General features: G+C 41.7%; 3 protein-coding genes and 1 pseudogene across 3 annotated transcripts; 3 read left to right on the top strand and 1 right to left on the bottom strand.

The window, feature by feature from the left end:
• Positions 1 to 1,659: 1,659 nt before the first annotated feature.
• Positions 1,660 to 4,162, top strand: LOC137941768 (F-box protein SKIP2-like). The gene has a single exon (XM_068787343.1). The coding sequence runs from the start codon at positions 2,163 to 2,165 to the stop codon at positions 3,759 to 3,761; it is 1,599 nt and encodes a 532-aa protein (XP_068643444.1). The 5' UTR covers positions 1,660 to 2,162; the 3' UTR covers positions 3,762 to 4,162.
• Positions 4,163 to 4,697: 535 nt separating this feature from the next.
• Positions 4,698 to 8,229, bottom strand: LOC137940736 (uncharacterized; annotated as a pseudogene).
• A 2,097-nt stretch (positions 8,230 to 10,326) lies between these two features.
• On the top strand, positions 10,327 to 12,388 carry LOC137942110 (guanine nucleotide-binding protein subunit gamma 2-like). The gene is made up of 4 exons (XM_068787793.1): positions 10,327 to 11,068; positions 11,845 to 11,897; positions 11,991 to 12,035; positions 12,120 to 12,388. Exons 1-4 carry the CDS (start codon positions 10,922 to 10,924, stop codon positions 12,214 to 12,216), a joined length of 342 nt encoding a protein of 113 aa, XP_068643894.1. The 5' UTR covers positions 10,327 to 10,921; the 3' UTR covers positions 12,217 to 12,388.
• A 915-nt stretch (positions 12,389 to 13,303) lies between these two features.
• On the top strand, positions 13,304 to 17,961 carry LOC137941261 (probable protein phosphatase 2C 44). The gene is made up of 5 exons (XM_068786590.1): positions 13,304 to 14,011; positions 14,650 to 14,898; positions 15,488 to 15,764; positions 15,854 to 16,008; positions 17,524 to 17,961. The coding sequence occupies exons 1-5, from the start codon at positions 13,940 to 13,942 to the stop codon at positions 17,662 to 17,664; spliced, it is 894 nt and encodes a 297-aa protein (XP_068642691.1). The 5' UTR covers positions 13,304 to 13,939; the 3' UTR covers positions 17,665 to 17,961.
• The last annotated feature ends 437 nt before the right edge of the window (positions 17,962 to 18,398 follow it).

Raw genomic sequence — 18,398 nt, forward strand, 5'->3', positions numbered from 1 at the left:
TTTTTATAAATTTTTTTATTTTATTTAATCTTCCTTGATTTTATGGGATTTATCAGTTATTGATTTTATCTCTCTTTAAATTTCGAATTTCAATTTATTTTATCATTAATTGATTATAACTGTACGAATATTTGTTGATGATTGAATGAGCTCTCTTTTTCTTCTTACCTGTTTATCTTCTTCTTCTTCTCAATTCTTCTTTCCCTTCTCTTGTTCCCTTCTTTTCTATTCCAACTCCACCATTCGAACCAGTAATTTAAAACAACATACCCTGTTCCTCATCGAGAGATAATAATATTGTTATAAATATAATTTGATATTTTATAACCAAGGAGAAGATAAAAGCGTACTATCTGCTTTTTACTCTTGTTTTGCGGATTATTTTTGTGGAAAAAATGTTAGTTTGGAGTCTTGGGACTCAGTTACTGAAAGTCTGAAATCCAAAAGCAATAATGAGATTTCAATTGCATTGTCAAAATCCCAAATTAGTTTCTTTCCTTTTCTGTGCCACGCTAGCCTGCTAGCTGGGGGTCATCTTCTCCAAATCTTGCAAAATCCTACTGGTCTGATGGCGAATTCTTTTCCCTCTTTCCGTTTTTCTCTCTCGTTTGTTTTTTCCTCTTCTCGTTTCGTTTTTTTTTAATAAGAGCCAGAAAGCACGATGGTTGTCCTCCAGTTACATTGATTGTGCAACTCCTATATTGAGTTAGATGATGGATTCATTCAGGAAAAGTTTTTTTCTTCTGATGCCCCTCAAGGTTGTACTACTTTTGGGCATTCTTAATTTCGTATTCCCTCTCTCATGTCTACACAGGCCATTCTTTCCGTCGGGAAAGTCGAGTTAGCTTTACCTGGTAGTTTTTAACCATGGCGGTGGTGTCAGCCTGGATCCTCCTCATGTATAATGTCAAGTGTCAACCACATTCCCAAGTCAACCAGTTCAGAAAATCCATCTTTCGTTTGTCAGGAGTTGTTTCTTCTAATTAGTCTCTCAGTTATCCCTGTCAACAGGCTTGATCACGAGAGGTCGATTTAAGTTTCTTGGCAAGCGTCCTTATTCGGGCATGTGCCGCAACCTCAGTTACCAACGAGGAGAAAAGTTTCTGACGGAAAGAAAAAAAAAGCTGCCTTTCTTACTGTGGAATTTTTTCAAACAGATGCTCGCTATTACTCATTATTCATGTAAAACAAGATGATGATGGGAGCCGAGGCCTGAAGAAAACATCATTTGAATTTGAAAAAGGATAATGAAGGAGACATCTTTGATGAGTTCATCGGTCACGTGTCTGATAGAACAGCTTCACTTGTCCCTCTCTTGCCGAACATAATAAGGAAGATCTCATCAGTGACTGTATCAGATCCCAAATTTACGTAGACACTCTCGGATGGGATCTGGGGTTGGAAGGGTTAAGAAAAAAGGGTCGTCACAGGAGCTAATCTTATTGGGGTCTTTAGTTTAAATCGAAGAAGAGGAATAACAGTTGATCAAGCTGACTTTTTAATCTGACCCAGAAACTTCTTTTTCCTTTTCTGGGTGGGAAGCAGGAAGTGAGAGCGTAAGACTGTAATAACACCCAGTAGATGGGACTTGTGGGCAGAGATAAAAAGCAAAGAAAGCAGGAGGGGAACCAAAGACGCAAGGAAAGGTGGAGAAATCGAAGGAGTTAAAGGTGCCAAAAACATAAGCTAGCGTTGGACTGAAGTGACCTGAGACAGAACGAATGGCGGGTCAATTTGAAACGTTAAGCGCAGGGCGTGCTTTCTTTCTTTATTATTTAATTCGGAATGGGCTGAGTGGATCGGTTTGATGATGCTTTATCTCTTCTGCTCCGTTGGTTCTTTGATGATCCAGAAGAAGCAGAACCGTGGAACGGATAGCTTTGCCGTGCTACAGCTATTTCGCAGTTTTGGTTTGTAATTGGTTGTTTACTGTTTGTTTTTTGCGATCGTTGTTGGTCGGGACTCGTGAGAGACGGCTTTTCATTGTCACGCAGTGAAAGGTCTGGCAATACAAAGCCCGGTCCCCATCTGCTCTTTCCTCTTCCTCGATGCTAGCAATGCCGCTCTCGCGTCTGTGAGTTCTTCTTCTTCTGGGTCTGGTTTTCCCCTTGTTGTGGTGCTGGGTCCTTCTTTGCTCTTAGGAAAGAAGGGAAGAAAACAAAATGGGGCAAGGCGCTTCTTCAACTTGTACCCCAAAACAGGCAACAACCGCAATTTGGCGCATCCGCGAGGGAGACGACTTCACCCTCTCGTTGCCGGACGAGTGCTTGACGGCGGTGTTCGCCAAACTGGGCTGCCAGGATCGTAACGCCTGCTCCCTTGTTTGCAAACGGTGGAACCTCGTCGACGCCCAGAGCCGGCAGCGGCTCGTCCTCGTTGCCCGCTCCGACCTCTCCCCCCTCCTCCCGGCGCTTGTCTCTCGTTTCTCCGCCGTCTCCGCCGTCTCCCTGAAATGTTCCCGGAAGTTCGTGAGCGTCGATGACAACGCCCTCTCCCTTCTCGCGCGAGGGCTACCCTCCCTCTCCAAGCTTAAGCTCAAGGGGTGCGTCGACCTATCCGACGAAGCCCTCAGCACCTTCTCCCTCCTCTGTCCTTCCCTCTCCAAGCTTTCCTGCGCTTCCTGCTCCTTCGCTGCCAAGGGAGTCAACTCCATCCTCACTAACTGTCCTCGCCTTCAGGACCTTACCCTTAAGAGGCTTAGAAAGTTAGACGCCCACAATACCCCCTTGGGTCAGTCAACTCCGCAAGATGACAGCATCAAACAGTCCATATGGTCGGAGGCCTCTACTTATGCCCTCAATTTGGAAAGACTCTGCCTGAAAGATCTCCACAATGCCCGACTCTTTGCTCCCCTTCTCCGTGCTGCTAAGGCCCTGAAAACTCTCATTGTCTGCCGGAGCTCAGGATCGTGGGACCCTGTCCTCGAGAACCTTTCCTCATCTCTCACTGATATCCAGGTGGAGAATGTCCAGCTTTCCGACAATGGTCTCATCGCCATCTCCTCGGCCTGCCACAGTCTCGAGGTGCTCTATATCAGCCGCGTCTCTGATTGTTCAGACGCTGGATTCTCCGCCATTGCAACTTCGTGCCGCAAGCTCCGGAAGGTGCACATTGACGCCTGCAGCAAGTTCGGCAACCGCAGTTTCGTCGGAGACAATGGGGTAATGTCAATGGCCTCTAGGTGTCCCCACCTGCAGGAGGTGGTGCTCATGGGGATTCCCATCACGGTGCTGTCTCTCGATGCCCTTGCTTCCAACTGCCTTGCTCTCGAGCGCATGGCACTGTGCAACACAGACTCCGTCGGAGATTCTGAACTTGGTTTCGTGGCTGCCAAATTTTCTGCTTTGAAAAAGCTCTGTATCAAGAATTGCCCCATATCAGATCCAGGAATCGAGGCCCTTGTGGTGGGGTGTCCTAATCTGGTGAAGCTCAAGGTGAAGAGGTGCCGAGGGGTCACGCAAGCAAGTGTAAGCAGATTGAGATCGGAGAGAATATCACTGGTTGTTTCAGTGGATCCTGGTTCTTTTTCGTTTGAAGAGGATGAGATGGGAATTGAGGAAGAACCAGCTATTGCGGAGGCAGGGGATGACAGAGGACGGCCACGTCGGCATCTCACAACTACTACAACGCATCTTGTTTGCGGAAGTAGGGGAGCTAGTTTATTCAGGTCTAAACTGAGAAGCAGTAAAATGCTGCTCAGAAGGCCTAGTTTCCCTTCCACCTCCGACCACCATGAGGGTGCTGCTCACAGTCACAGATGACCTACAGTTAATCGGTGTAATTGCTAGTGCGAAGCGAAAATTCGGACAAAAGCATTATTATTCTTTGCATGTTTTGGCTTTTGAGGAGATAATCGACGATGACTAGTGATATCTGCCCTCTACGCCGCTGTTTTGTTGGGAATGAATCTGGAGCTTCAGAACTTTACTTCAATCGGGAAATGTTGGTGCAAGCGGTTTGAATGTAGTGTTGTCATCTTCTCACTCACCTGCTACATTCTTACTCTTTCCTGTTCTTCTACCGTATGTTCTTGCCAGAACTAACACAGTCAGAAACGGAAAATTATTTAATAATCGTATTCCATGTTTCGTCTTCTACAAAATTTTCTCCTTCGTTGTTTGAAGAACTACAGCTTCTCATATTGGATTTTCTCTCGCACAGGTCTGTCACATAATATAGTTGCTTTCAATAATCTTACTACCTTTTTATCTAATATTGTTTTGTCAGAAGTTGCACCAGTATAGATTCACATTATAGCTCAACCGTCTCTACTGAATTATGCTAGGAAATCGTCTCTGATCTTCCACCCAAATGACTCGAACAAGCAAGTTAATTTTATTATCATACTCCGACATCAGTTCTTCCAGCTATTGCTGTATAGTTTGATATGGCTTCATCGGTGATACAAATAAAAGAGTTAGACCATCCAGAGTAACTGAGATCCTCCATCTAGCTGTCTTCCAGATCCGTAAAAACAGAAGAATTCCTCTGTAATATCAGATTTGGAAATGATCCGAGAGAAGCCAGAAATAACTAACTGTAATTTTTTTAAATGTATGAAATAGTGAATGAAAGAAAGACTTTACCGAAAAACCTACACTTCTTTCTTGTTCCCAAGTAACAGTGAACTCCACCTGCAAATGTTACATGCCAATTCATGAAAAAGTCTAGAAGTTCTTTAATCTGGGTGAGTCGGAAATAAATTTCTTATGCAAAATTGGAGCTTACAGGAAAAAAATATGACCAAATGAGGTATCAGTGTGGTGGGGCATAAATTTGAGAGCTTGTGTGTTCTTCTAGTGACAGTATGATAACAAGGGACTGAAAGGGACGTTACTTGGCTGTAGAGGTGATAAATGCCAATCCACTTTCATCTGGTCTTCTCAATTACTCTGAGCTTAGCGTGCTTCTACATCCGCGGTTAAGTTTCTCTTCCTCTTCACTGGGTGTTACCGGTCTTTTTGTGAGTATGATACCGTTGCTACCTACTGTTCTCTGCTTTATCCATGGTTCTGTTTCTTCATACCTGTTTTTATCCTTCTCCACGTTAGCATCTGTTGGATCACTGCAGTTTCCTTCCTCGCTGATGATGTTAAGGAAAGTCTTCTTCACCATTCTATCCTCTAAGCTGTGAAAAGAGAAGACAGTCAGCCGTCCACCAGAGGAGAGGCAATCAAAAGAAGCATGTAAGGCCTTTTCCAATGTATTGAGCTCATCTTTGACAGCTATCTGCAGTGCCTGAAATACCCATGTTGCTGTCTTGATCCAACTATGCCGCCCTGCACTTTGGATAAACGAGCTTTATTTGTAAACGAGCTTTCAAAATTTTGGTCAGAAGATGATGCCAGTGGCTTTCTTCCCCATAGTCACGTAGAACTCGACCTACTTCTTCCTCGGGCCAAGAGTTTGGGATGTCTTCTGCTTTCAAAGTTGCCTGTCATAGACCTATTCAATCAGTTGTAGTGAGCAAAATTTACAACAATTCCAACCTGTCATAACAGGTTGATGTTCATTATATGGAACCACATCATGAAAGGCATTAAGAAGATGAGAGCTAAAAGGAGGGGATAAGTTAAACCAACAAATAAAACTGAAGCCATAATAATAATCGCAGCACAATGGCAATAAGATAAGCCTTCAGACAGGACCAAGAGATGGATTTGATGAAAATTGCAACCTACACAAATGAACAAACAGGTCATTTTGCACTGTTAAATTTGCTTTTCTCTGTGAATGCAAAGAGAAAGGAGATGCTATTGAAAGGAGATGAATGGAAGCAGCATTGGAATGAATTGGAAGAACAGGAGCGAAATACAGCAATAGCCAATAGGTGAAGCAGCACTCAGGGTACCAGACAGCCAGAACTGAAGAACTGAAAATCTTGCTGCTGGGAATACCCTCATGCTTGATTGGACCTTTTATGTCTACATTTTTTGGAAACATCTTTTCACAAATTGAGCCCCACCTTTAAACACAAGCAAGAGTTTACATTGCCTTGGCTGAACAAACACTTATAATACCCAAGCAGCCAAGACAAACATAACACAGGTTTGAAAAGAACTAGTTGGTAACTGATAAAATTGTTAAGGAATTGTCTCACATGGATTAGTAAGTACAAAGATCTTGAGTTTGTTAGTTGGAAAAAAAAGCTTCCTAAGTTGGTTAGTGATACAACCTGATAACAAGAATAAAGATTTTCAAGCCAAAGAAAAGTAATCGACGAACCTTCACTGCTGAAATCGAAAGAAATAACTCTCCTTGAGTCGATGATGAATCCTCGACAGCGCTAATGAACCCCCAATAGCCGTAATCACTGAGCACACTTATAATAGAGATGTAAACAGAAACTCCTCTATCGGAATCGATGTAGAACACACCGAAAATAGTTGCCGATAACCACTGGTATTCGAGAGACTAGTACTCTCCCTGAGCCACGCTCTGAAGACAAAACGACGCCCCTTCCTCTCCCACGGCTGGCTCTCTAAATTCCCTCCCGAAACCACTTAAAATTGTCAAATTCCCAAAATGCCCCTGACCACATTAATCACCCTCTAATTATCCTTCCAAGCGTTGTTTACTCCTTCTAGAGTAGGTAACACTAATTTGGGGTCTATCAGTTAGTCAATTTGGGATGGGCCTTGGACTTTACATTTCACATGGTATCAGAGCAGGTACTCATATGTGGGCTTCCGCCCAAATTATCCACTTGTAGAGCCACAAAAGAGGGCCTACACGTGAGGATGAGTGTTAAGGAATAGTTTCACATGGATTAGTAAGTACAAAAATTTTGAGTTTATTAGTTAGGAAAGAGGCTTCCTAAGTTGGCTAGTCAATTTGGGATGGGCCTAGGACCCAAATTCACATTTCACAAAAATCATAAAAATTCAAGTGGTTTCACCAATGATGGATTCATTTCATGAGGGAAAAAGATAGAAATACTAGAAAAATAAAATATTGTGAAGAATTCTTACCCCAAGATCTATCCGCATGTCAAGTGGTCCATCATTGAGCATACTAAATCCTCTTCTTGCATTGTTCACCTATGCAAGATAAAGCTTTCAAATGCTTAGGTTTCCACCTAGACCAAAAATGATACAAGTCAGTGTTGAAATCTTGCTCCTCAACAAATGCAAGACTACATGATGGGCAGTGGTTTCTGAATGGGGTTTTTGATGAGGCGAGAAGACACCTTAGAAGTTTCAGCAGGCTTGCATAGAATTAGGTGATAAGCAAATAAATGAGAGAAAAAAAGGTGTAAGCAGCATTATTCTTATTCTTGTTGTAGAAAATAATGAGCATCATACAATAATATAGAAGGTAAACCTGCATAGATGACATTCCAAGATCCATTAAGATCATCTAAGAGATCTTTGTCCACTTCATGCAGAATAGATTTTATATCTCTGAAATTTTCCAAAAGAATGTTTGCTTTCAGACTTGGATCCGCTGACCGTGAAGCATGACTCAAGATGGCATTTATCTGGGATTGATCCTTTTCATGTGCAATAGGATAAACATCTAGTCCAACATACAGCTGTAATTCTGGATGAGCCATAATTAGTCTTGAGCTATGTGCTCTATGTTGGTATGATTCTGCTCAGAGTGAACACCTAAATTTTCTGTTGACTCTCAACTGGGGTCCAACGAAATTAGAAAAAGAAAACTCGAGGCATTATAATGCTCATCAATGGCAGCCAGGCTGAAAAAGCCTATACAGATACCCAATTTCAAGGACACGAAAAGGCAATTTCGAGCTCCTTCGAGGAGCTGAATCCTTGATACTATTCAATCTGAAACAGAAACGGATGTTGTCTCACGGCTAAATGCAGAAAAGAGCAACGACTGGAGACGGAAGACCATAAGAGAAGTACATATTTTCTTCAAAAGCTAAAAAAAGAAAGCGTTGCGTAATGACTGACCACAGAAGAGTGCCCCGCAGCTCCGACGGTGCAATCAACAATAGAACGCCAATTTGGCCGTCTAAATACCTCAAGAACCTCCCCGAGCATGACATGTACATGGGTCGCCCTCAGAGACATAATGTCGAACACTCTCGTTGTCGAACACCCTATCAGAACGTGCCACTTTTGTTCTCTTAGCTTGCTTCCTCACATTAATGCTGCTAGTACTAGCACTCCACCTACTACACTGGGTATGCTGCAATCTACTTGACCTAAACCAAAAAAGCGCTGCAGTCGCCGATGGAGGGCGAGATAGCAAGAGCCGCATAGCCTCAGCAAGTAATGCACCACCACCCTGGCAACGCCCGTAGTTCGTCTGTCTTGGCTACAACCCGGCAATAAAACTCTTTTATCCAGAATAACCGTTAACCGGGACTGTTTACGATGAACAGAAATCAAACTTGCGAAATTCGGAACTTAAGAAGTGAAAATGTCTGTACTCTGAACAGACTGCAATTTTCGGTGCCATCAAGGGACACCTTAGTGGTTGCCTCTGCTACGTTTGAACAGAAGTTAGAGACGATTTTACGGCCACATGTCACACTTCTTGCTCGCCGGTCTCTTTCCCTGCTCTTCTTACTTGTTATTATGTCCGAGTCTGGATTTTGCTATGGTGCTTATCACAGGAAAAAAATGTCATGTGTTATGTGGTGTATACTGCAGATACAACCGAGCCACTCTGCCTTTCACTTTATAATCTATAGTGGAATTGAAGAAACCAAAATTTACACAGAAAACTTGTGGGGTTTGCTTCGATTGAAGTTGCGAAGAGAAAGGGAAATATCAGTGAGTTTGACAGGGAGTAACATTGCTCCATGTCCTAGAAATGGTGGACTGAGCAGTCCCTTCCAAAAATGGAAAAACTCATCCTCAAATTTTCTGGTTGTCTCCCTTCCAAATCCCAATTCGACCGTCAACACTGATTCCAATTCATGGAAGCGGGGCAAATTTTCTGGTTGTCTCCCTTCCAAATCCCGATTCGACACTGATTCCAATTCATGGAAGCGGGGGGGGGGGGGGGGGGGGGGGGGGGGGGGCGCTTGGTAAAGGGTGAACAAGGAAGCAGCCCTTTGTTTCAATCACGGTGGACGACATCAACCCAGTTGGAGTTGGAAGAAAATGCAGGCAGATATTCATGAAGTTCGGCTGAAGTTCTCCGAGCTGGGTCAGATTTCCATGACTCGAACGGATAAGAGAGCATTCATCAGGTTCTTATTCGCAGCCCTTTGTGTAAATTCACGGTGCCTGGGGCTCAGGATACTACTGTTCTGGTTTTGGGAGCCACCAGCAAGATTGGTCGACTTGTTATCCGGAGAGTGACGATATGCACTAGTCTTTTTTTCTCCTTGCTTTTTAGCATGAATTCACTAAAACCAGAAGACCCGCCATTGGATCACTTCCTGGTTCACACCTTAACTACTCGCTTTGAACCAAGAAGACTGGTTCTTCCTAAATTTATAATATGTTTACTCATTTCAAACCTTTGTGGTTACCATTGGATTGTCTAATTTTATTTGTCATATTCTAATTCCTACAGAGCTCTGCAGAAGGACCCATAAGAACAAACCAGGACCTGAGAAGCTTCAAGCTGATCCTTGAATATATTAAAGCCTTACCGGTATTTATATAATTTTTAATTTATTAATTAATCTCTTGCCAGATACCCAAAAAATAACTATATTGCTCTGTTATTGTCCTATTTCCTATTTTCAACCCAAAGAAATCCGTCTATAACTCATACACCTTTGAAAGATTGCTCTCCTGAGTTTGGTTGTCTCAAAATTTATTACCTAGTTTTACAAAGAAGAATCTGTACTGTTTACAATCCAAGTCATAACCTAGCTGTCTTCTGCTTCCCAATTATCATCAGTGGGAACAGGGAGGTCATCCCTAGTAACTTTCAGTTTAGAAGTCAATGTGACTTGAAACTCAAATATAGGCTTAGTAACTTAAATGGGTGGAATCATATGACAACTATATGAGAGGGTCAAATGACCAAAATACCCCTATATCAGTATTTTTAAATCTAGATTAACCTAACTTGTTGGAATCATATGACAACTATGTGAGATGGTCAAATGACTATAATACCCCTATATCAGTATTTTCAAATCCAGATGCTATGAGGGAGGCACCTCCTCTTAGCTGTCTCAGTTCTCATCTTTTTTCAAAAAAAAAAAAAAAAACTCCTTAGAACGTCTTTAATGGACTTCAGTGGCATTGTCTCCTTTTGTTTTTTGTTTTAATTACACGAGCTGTCTGCCACTTTCTACGGTGATCCTGGCAAGAGAGCTCCGATAAAAATCTCCACAACTACCATATCAGCCGTTTGCATTAGATTTAACCCTGGTTGGTATGACTAGGAGACGGGGGAATGCATTGTGCTACCATCGATGAATACCGTAGGGGCACGGAGGCCGGAAACTCAGGGGTGGCGCTTCTCTCGATGACCGATCCCCCTTCCCCACTCCACATTAAAAATCTTTAAGGTCCGCTCCCGGTGAATCCCAACTCAGCCGCCGCCTGCTTAAAGACCAGAAATGAACCCAGGCACCCACCATCCCCACCTCTTCAATCTCTGTTCTGTTTCTTTTTCTTTTTCTTTTTCTTTTTTATCTTCCAAAACCAATCTTACCTTTCCTCTTAATTAATCCACAAATCTCACGTCACGACGTGAGATGTGTGAATCTGTAACGAATTTCATATAAAAGAAAACAAAATTTGAAAACACCCAGTTGCCCCTGTCTATTCCCTTCCCATTACCATCATTTCCCCGTACCCACCACCATCCGTCAGAAAACCCAATGCGAACTGTAAATTCATCCTCTACTTGTTTGATATCGAGCTCGTCTTCTCTCTTCTCTCACCCGTTTCTGCTCTCCTTTTTACTTATCTTTTCCTTCACTCACATGGCGGATTGGATTTAAATTTCTGAGTTTGAAGTTTGTACCCATCCGGAGATGACAGAGGAGGGTTTGGAGCCACCAGTGAGAGGGGAGAGACAAGAGGCAGCTTTACCCCCGCTTAGCGGACCTGACGTTTTTATTGGGAAGCATCGGATGGCCGCTGCAATCGCTCGCCTCCAGCAGGAGATTCAGTCCATCGAGGTATTCCTGAATTCTGATACCAGATGGAAGATATACCCATACCCATCTTCTTTCAATTGTATCCTAAGGGAACGAGCTTCATTGATTCTTTTCTGGGTCTGAATCTTTCTCAGGCACTTTTGATTTTTTTTGCATGGTTGTGGACCTTATGTTTACGTATAGCTTGTAACTTCTAATCTGATCCCTTTGGCGGTTCGATCCATAGTGGCTCCCTCCTGCTCCTAGTCTTGTTCAAAGATCCGGCTCCCAATTTGGTTGATTATCATTATCAGCTGGAATTTGTTCAATTCCGGAAAGTCCAATGTTTTGATCTGTTGGGGCCGGAGTTTCTGTGTGATTGATTCGTTCATATGCAACAACCTCGGCAACATGATGGCGAGGACTGACCTGGTCTCTGCCACAAACGCCTCCCTTAGTCAATTATCCATTTCTGGAAGAACACCATCATATATAGTTACAGGGTCCATCCGGGATGCAATGATGGGTGCATTGACGTATTCACCATTTGGATTTTCTTTTTATCTATGTTGGCCTTCAACAGAGCTTCTGGGTACCGCTTCGATACACAATAATCCTCTCTTGGTTTGGGCCCGAGAGAAGTATAAATTGAAGGGCGCGCGCACTTGAACGTGTTTATCAAAAGCAACTGAGCAGAATCGAATGATTAATTCGTCTGCTCAACCAACTAGTTTCTACTTTCTCCTTTTCAGAAGCACTTTACATGGGTTTCCGTGCTCCTTTTAAAGAGTCTCTTTCTTTCCCCTTTTCTATTCCAGGAAGAACTGAATCAACTGGAGACGATGCCTGCATCATCAGTGGTGTGCGAGGAGTAAGTACCCATCTTGCAGTTCAACCACCCCATTATGAATGATTGTCTTTTTTCCCGATCTGTACCCATTCTAACACATCATCTTCTTTTCAGAACTGTTGCGAGCGTGGAGAACAGACCTGACGCCCTCCTCCCTCTGTAAGAAGCGACTTTCTCTGCATCTTTCACTAATTGGGCATCTATTTGTACTAGTCAGTAGTCACACTTGTCTCCATTATGCAGCACACAAGGCCCAGCCAATCCTGCTTGGGATCGTTGGTTTCAAGGTGCTCAGAGTTCTCGTAATCACAAATGGTGGACGCAGAAACGGTCTGATTGAATTTTTAGAGTCGTCTACCGAATCGAATGATGTCGACATAGGCGAACATGCGGCAAAACTCAAGAGCAGAAATTCGCATTCGTATATACTGTAAATCCACAGAAAATGCTTCATGTTGTAATTGTCTTCCTTTATAGAGATCAATAAATGATAATTCACACTTTTTTTTTTTTCAGTTAATGAATACAAAGATCTTTATACTCACTAATATATGTGGTGATACGAAGATAATTTTAGGTGGATGTCTACATATGAGAAACTTGTTCTGATACCATGTTAAATTGGATAGAAATTGGGTAGAATACTCTATCCCAAAATGATATACGTGTCATAATTTTGGGTGGATGCCTATATATGAAAATAGTTTTGGGTGGATGCCTATATATGAGAACTTTGGTGGTAAAAAGTGTTAAATTGGGTAGAAGACCTTATCTCAAAATGATATTTTTTTTAGTTAATAAATACAATATCTTGATAATCAATAATGTATATGGGATTTAAGAAGAAAAAACAAAACAAAACAAACGAGTGGAGCTGAGGGATTCTGAGAAGGAAATGGCGAAATATAAACGGAGGACAATGGCCATTGGCCAGTCTCCGAGGTGTCAAAATCGTGAAACACGAAGGAGTTAAGGCTGACGCGGAGGCCCACGCGGTGTTTGATGAGAAAAGCTAACAATTGCTGACTTTGACCATATCTGTCTGAACTTGAGATGACTACTACGACTTTCAATTTTCAGAAAAAGCAGAAGCAGAATTTTTTTTAACGGGAGATGAAAATTTTATACTGATTTAGAGACCTTTTGCAAGATATCTGCTTCACTCAAAATGATAATCAGAGCATCAGACTGGGTCAACGGAAAACATTGTCTGTTTATCAACGATTCAGTCCCGAAAACGGATTGCTTCTTGATGCAAGTGAGCTAATCCGTTAAGTTAATACTAGATTAAGGAAGTCGAATCTCTAACCAAAATGGGGATAACATTAATAAGGAGTCTTCAATTTCTTGGGAGCCTAGGGATGACCTCCATAAATAAATCCCAGAAGACGTTGCCTCCCAGCTGTTCGTCGTGGTTTCGGCAATCAATGGACTTTTTTAAAAAAGTCTCAGCCTGCTCTTGCTCATGGCCGACGCCAAATCTTTCAGCAGTTTTCATTCCATATTTTCATTCATCCATCGCAAATTCGCAGGAAAAACGTAAATGAACGAGTGGAAAACGTATTGATTATCAACCCTTCAAAGTTCAAACCTCAGGCCCACTGATTTCCTCGGAAAAGAAGACGGAAAAATCCAACAGGAAAGCCGATTTTTTGGGGGGGTCATTGTCGTTGGTGGTGAGGAGAAATTTTCATTTTAAAGGATGGTTTACTGAGTCCGTCTGAGGAGAGGGAGAGAGTTATTGAAGGTTGGTCGTGATGATAAAAGGAGGAGAACTCGGCTAGTGGAATGCGCAGGTAAGTCAAACCCGCGTCGGAAGGTTCGATGGAGGAGGCGGCCATGGTGGGTCCCTCCAGAAAAGACTCCAAGAAGCAAAGCGAATTTTATACGTTCAGAAAACATTCAAGGAATAAATAAAAGTGTTTCTTCCATCACCTAAGACTGGCTTCTTGTTGAATTTTCGTTCGCTCTTCTTCCTTTTGCTGTTTCTGCCGAGCTTGCACGCTTTGCTAAATAGTCCTTTCAGTCGGAGGCCAAGAAGGTCTTACTCTTATGTTTCAGACATGGAGAAACAACCAGTTGCAGCCGGTTCTACCTACCCCAAGAAGAGGACCGAATTCCTTAGTATGATCAAGGTACGATTCAAGAGTTTGTGGCTACTCAATAATCTCGTTTGGGATTTTTTTATCGTTCAGAGCTGAAAAATTCCGTTTCAAGGTTCCCATCATGAACCCCTTCCGGTGGTTAATTCCTGAGTTCCATGATTCAATTACCCGGCTGGGCACCTGAAGAAGTTGAAACTGACGGTCCTTCTGCCTACTCATCTGTCTCCCAGTCGAATTAGCGGGTTTTTCTTTTCCAGACATTGGTTTTATACAACATATTACATGATCGTCGTTTTTAATTAGTGGGGTTTTCACTTTGCTGTCTAATTCTCAGAATCGATTTTGGGGTTACAATTAAATGATTTTATGCGACTGTTGGTTAGCCGGTGGGTCGATTTGCGATATTTTTCAAATTTTCGGTTCCTGTATTTTCGTTTGAACTGATATTTTACCCATGACCCTGATGGTTTTCAATTACTGGAGGTCTTGCGTCCAAATATATGCTTAGATTATGTACCTGATCAAACAGAACTGTACTGCGATTTTGTATCTTTGTTTCCTAAATTCTGATCAGGGGTTTGCATTTTGAAGTTTGGATTAAGTTGATCTGGAATTACTGTACTGAATTTTCTTTCTCTGGATGTTTCCATGTTCTCATCACTGTGAAGAGCGCCTGTCTAAATTCGTCATCAGCGGATACCGGAAAAGGGCGCAGCAAGTTGTCAAGTAACAAAGTGACTCATGGATTCCATTTGGTGGAAGGGAAATCAGGTCACGACATGGAAGACTATCATGTTGCTGAGTACAGACCTGAAAAAAATCATGAGCTGGGATTGTTTGCGATTTTTGATGGGCATCTAGGAGATGGTGTGCCAAGTTATTTGAGAGACAATCTTTTCAATAACATACTTAAGGAGGTACTTTGGCTTTTCGAATGTTTCTGTTCTTATCTTGCTGGTTTTACATTGCGTTACTCCTTTGGTTCAGTTCATTTTTGTAACTATGCATAACAATAACTGAAAGTGGACGATTATACTCATCGGAGAAGTGGCATAATAAACTTGCTGTAATGGGTTTTCTAGTTAACTACTGTTATTCAAGGAATATGCTAATTCACTATTGGTTCCTTGGAACTTCAATTTATAGTTTCTGACTACTAGTGGACTTGTTGTAATGAGCTCTTTGGCTTTTCCCAACCAAAAAAATAAAAAAATTATCCATCAGCTATCAATTCAAGTGTCATCATATCTGATTCTATACTAGTTAAAAGCTTCCTAGGCTTTTCTGAGTTCTGAAATGCTGATAGCATTTTAAAATGATTGATAATTTCCTTCAATTGATTGATTGGATATGTTATCATTAGGGAAAATTAAGCTATCTTCTAAAAGCAGGACTGTGCTTTAAGTTAAGACTTCTACTCCAGACATCTCTGAGATATTATATCATTCCTCTCTGAATTTGGTGTTGCTCTATTTATAATTTAACTCTTCCTTCTCCTGAATTCAGCCAAATTTTTGGAACGACCCACTTACAGCAATAAAAAATGCCTACCGCTCCACAGACAAATTCATTCTTGAAAACTCAACCAGGTTAGGGCCTGGTGGCTCGACGGCAGTTACTGCCATTGTTATCGATGGTAAAGATTTGTGGGTGGCAAACATTGGTGATTCAAGAGCTGTCTTGTGCGAGCGTGGCTGTGCTAACCAGCTCACAGTCGACCATGAACCACATAGTGAGAGGAAAAGAATTGAAAAACAGGGTGGTTTTGTAACAACTCTTCCAGGTTAGAATCTCTCTCTCTCTCTCTCTCTCATGCTTGTGTCCATCAAAAGTGAACTTATGCCTGTCTTATGTTTTGAACTTAATTTACAGGTGATGTTCCTCGTGTTAATGGCCAACTTGCAGTTGCACGTGCTTTTGGTGATCAAAGCCTCAAAGCACACCTAAGTTCAGAGCCTGATGTGAGACATGTACCAATTGACCCAAGCGTAGAGTTTGTCATTTTGGCAAGTGATGGCCTGTGGAAGGTTAGTCCTGTCCTTTTGCTGTCAATAACTCTTAACTTCATGTCCCACATTGTTACCTTGGTAATTGAAAGACAGCTGTCAACAAACACAAGAACATACTTGAAGAATAACCAGTAAAACTGAAAATAGAAGATAATCCTCTCCTTCCCATCTCTCATGGTTATTTTATCTTTCTGGCGTCTCCATTAGTATTATATATTTTATCCTCTTGACACATTTTCTGTCTTATGATTCTAAACTTAAATATTGTTTTTTTGAGAAACTTAAGTATGAACTTTACTTTTCTTAAATATGCTTGACATTTCTAACATTATTACTAATTTGTACCCTGTATCAAAAGTTGGAGGTTGCTCACATTTCACATGTGTTTTCAAGACTTGTATAATTATCTGAGGTCAAGTTTCTAAGACCATTAATGATTTGTGGTATTTCAGGATGGTAAAACTGTTGATACCTCCAAAACTACTTAGGTGATAGTCTAGACCTGATAGAAAGACTGTTTCTATACCAGTTCTCATGATATGAATAATACTTGTTTATAGATTACATGGAATCAATGGAGCAGAGGTAAAATGCTTCAACCTTGGAATAATGTCATCTGCATGAATAGTTGACCGTCAGGATGGAGTTTCTAAGCATGTAGCATTGGTAATTTAGGGCCAGTGGCCTACTGCAAACTGCTTACCAACCCCCCTTCCCTTTTTTTATTGTCCTTTTATTACAATGGGAGTATACCTGGGCCCTTCAGTGAGGTTCAAACTGAGCTCACATACTAGAAAACCCCCCATGAAACCACTCAGCCACTGCCCTAGTCTTGCAAACAGCGACTCTTCGACAACCACTCAAGTTATTAGTTTGAACATTTTCTAACAGTTTGCATTTTAGATTCGTAAAGCATGGTGTGCCTGTTGAATTTTTTTCTTGTATATATTGTTGATTTTTCTGTTAAATTATTTAAGTTTTTGAAAGAAATTACTTGGTAGCAAGTTGAGCTCTTAGGGCTTTTCTGATTATGGTATGACAAAGTATTCTGGAAAAAGCATCTATGCTTCCTAATCCTTTCTTCTGTGGCTTTAATTTGTTTGTAAGGGTTCCCATTAATAGACTGGGAACACTCAAAAATTTAGAGAAGGGTTGTTTCAGCATTAACCATTCCACCAATCAACTACTCTAGTCATGGTGGCTGATGAGGACACATTCGAATTGGAGGGGCATTTCATCTGTACTGCAGTAATGCTTTTCAAAGATGCATTTGGTACTTTTTGTTTGTTTCTTTGTTTGTCAGATGCAGTTTGCGCCAGTCTCCTATGTTATTACTTCATGAGGTTTCTGTTTGTGGGCTAGGCTCATGTTATTCTTAGACAACAAATGTTGGGATTGAATTTCTAGACTATCTCTGCTTCTTTAACATGCTGTGGTATATGAACATTTACCAGAGACGTTTGGAAATGCTACATTAGATTAGCACTATACAGTAATGTAACTTGGATATTGTTTCTTGTAACGTTTGTAAAGGTTATAAAGAACCAAGAAGCAGTCGACCTGGTGAAACCCATAAAAGACCCGCAAGCTGCAGCAAAGCGCTTGACAACTGAAGCATTGGCAAGGAAGAGTAAAGACGACATCTCATCCATCGTCATTCGTTTCCGCTGCTGAAAGCAAATAGCAAGGGCCCATGTCTTTCTGCCTTGTACATCTATATTCAGTGGTCATATTCTCACATTTAGCTGAATCAAACCAGTGTTGGGTCCGGGACTTTGAGGTGGTTCCGTGCCCATTCGTGTAAGGGTAGGGAAGGATGAATAGATCAAGAGAGTCTCCATTCAGTCTACTAGTGGGATCCGATTTGATGTGCAGATTCTCGTGGTTCTTATTATTAAATTTATTTTGTATCTGTGTGTATATATAATATATTCATATAAACAGATTCCCACAAAGTACAGATCCAGGTTGTTTTGGTCCATTAAATTTCTTGAATTATGTGGCCTTCTCTCATGTGATCTGCTTATTTGTTAATGACTAGAGACACGCTTCAACTGTTGATCGCTGGATCCTGACATGTTTCTGATCGAGATGTAAATGCTGCAACTGCTCGTCCATGTCGGTAGCAGGCGACAGTAACAACAAAGACTGGTTTATTGCAGTGAACTCTTCCCATGGTAACTCAAGAGTAGTAATCAACTGTGCGTCCATGGCTGTTAGTGGGATCCCAGACGATCTCAACGCCTCCGTGTCATCATCTTCCTTAGCGCTAGAAGACGAAGACTCGCTTCTAGGGAACTTTTGCTTTATTGGTTCATAAAGTTTGTTAAATTATTGTCTGCCGACTAAAGGATACTCTCCTTCAATGACCCGTGATCGGAATGATGCTCCCGCATTCGACATTGAAA

This window comes from Aristolochia californica, unplaced genomic scaffold (genome assembly GCF_029961685.1).
Source record: "Aristolochia californica isolate CCGP_79_NKW_82.1479 unplaced genomic scaffold, dmAriCali1.0.hap1 SCAF_9, whole genome shotgun sequence".
In the NCBI taxonomy this organism is placed as follows: Eukaryota; Viridiplantae; Streptophyta; class Magnoliopsida; order Piperales; family Aristolochiaceae; genus Aristolochia; species Aristolochia californica.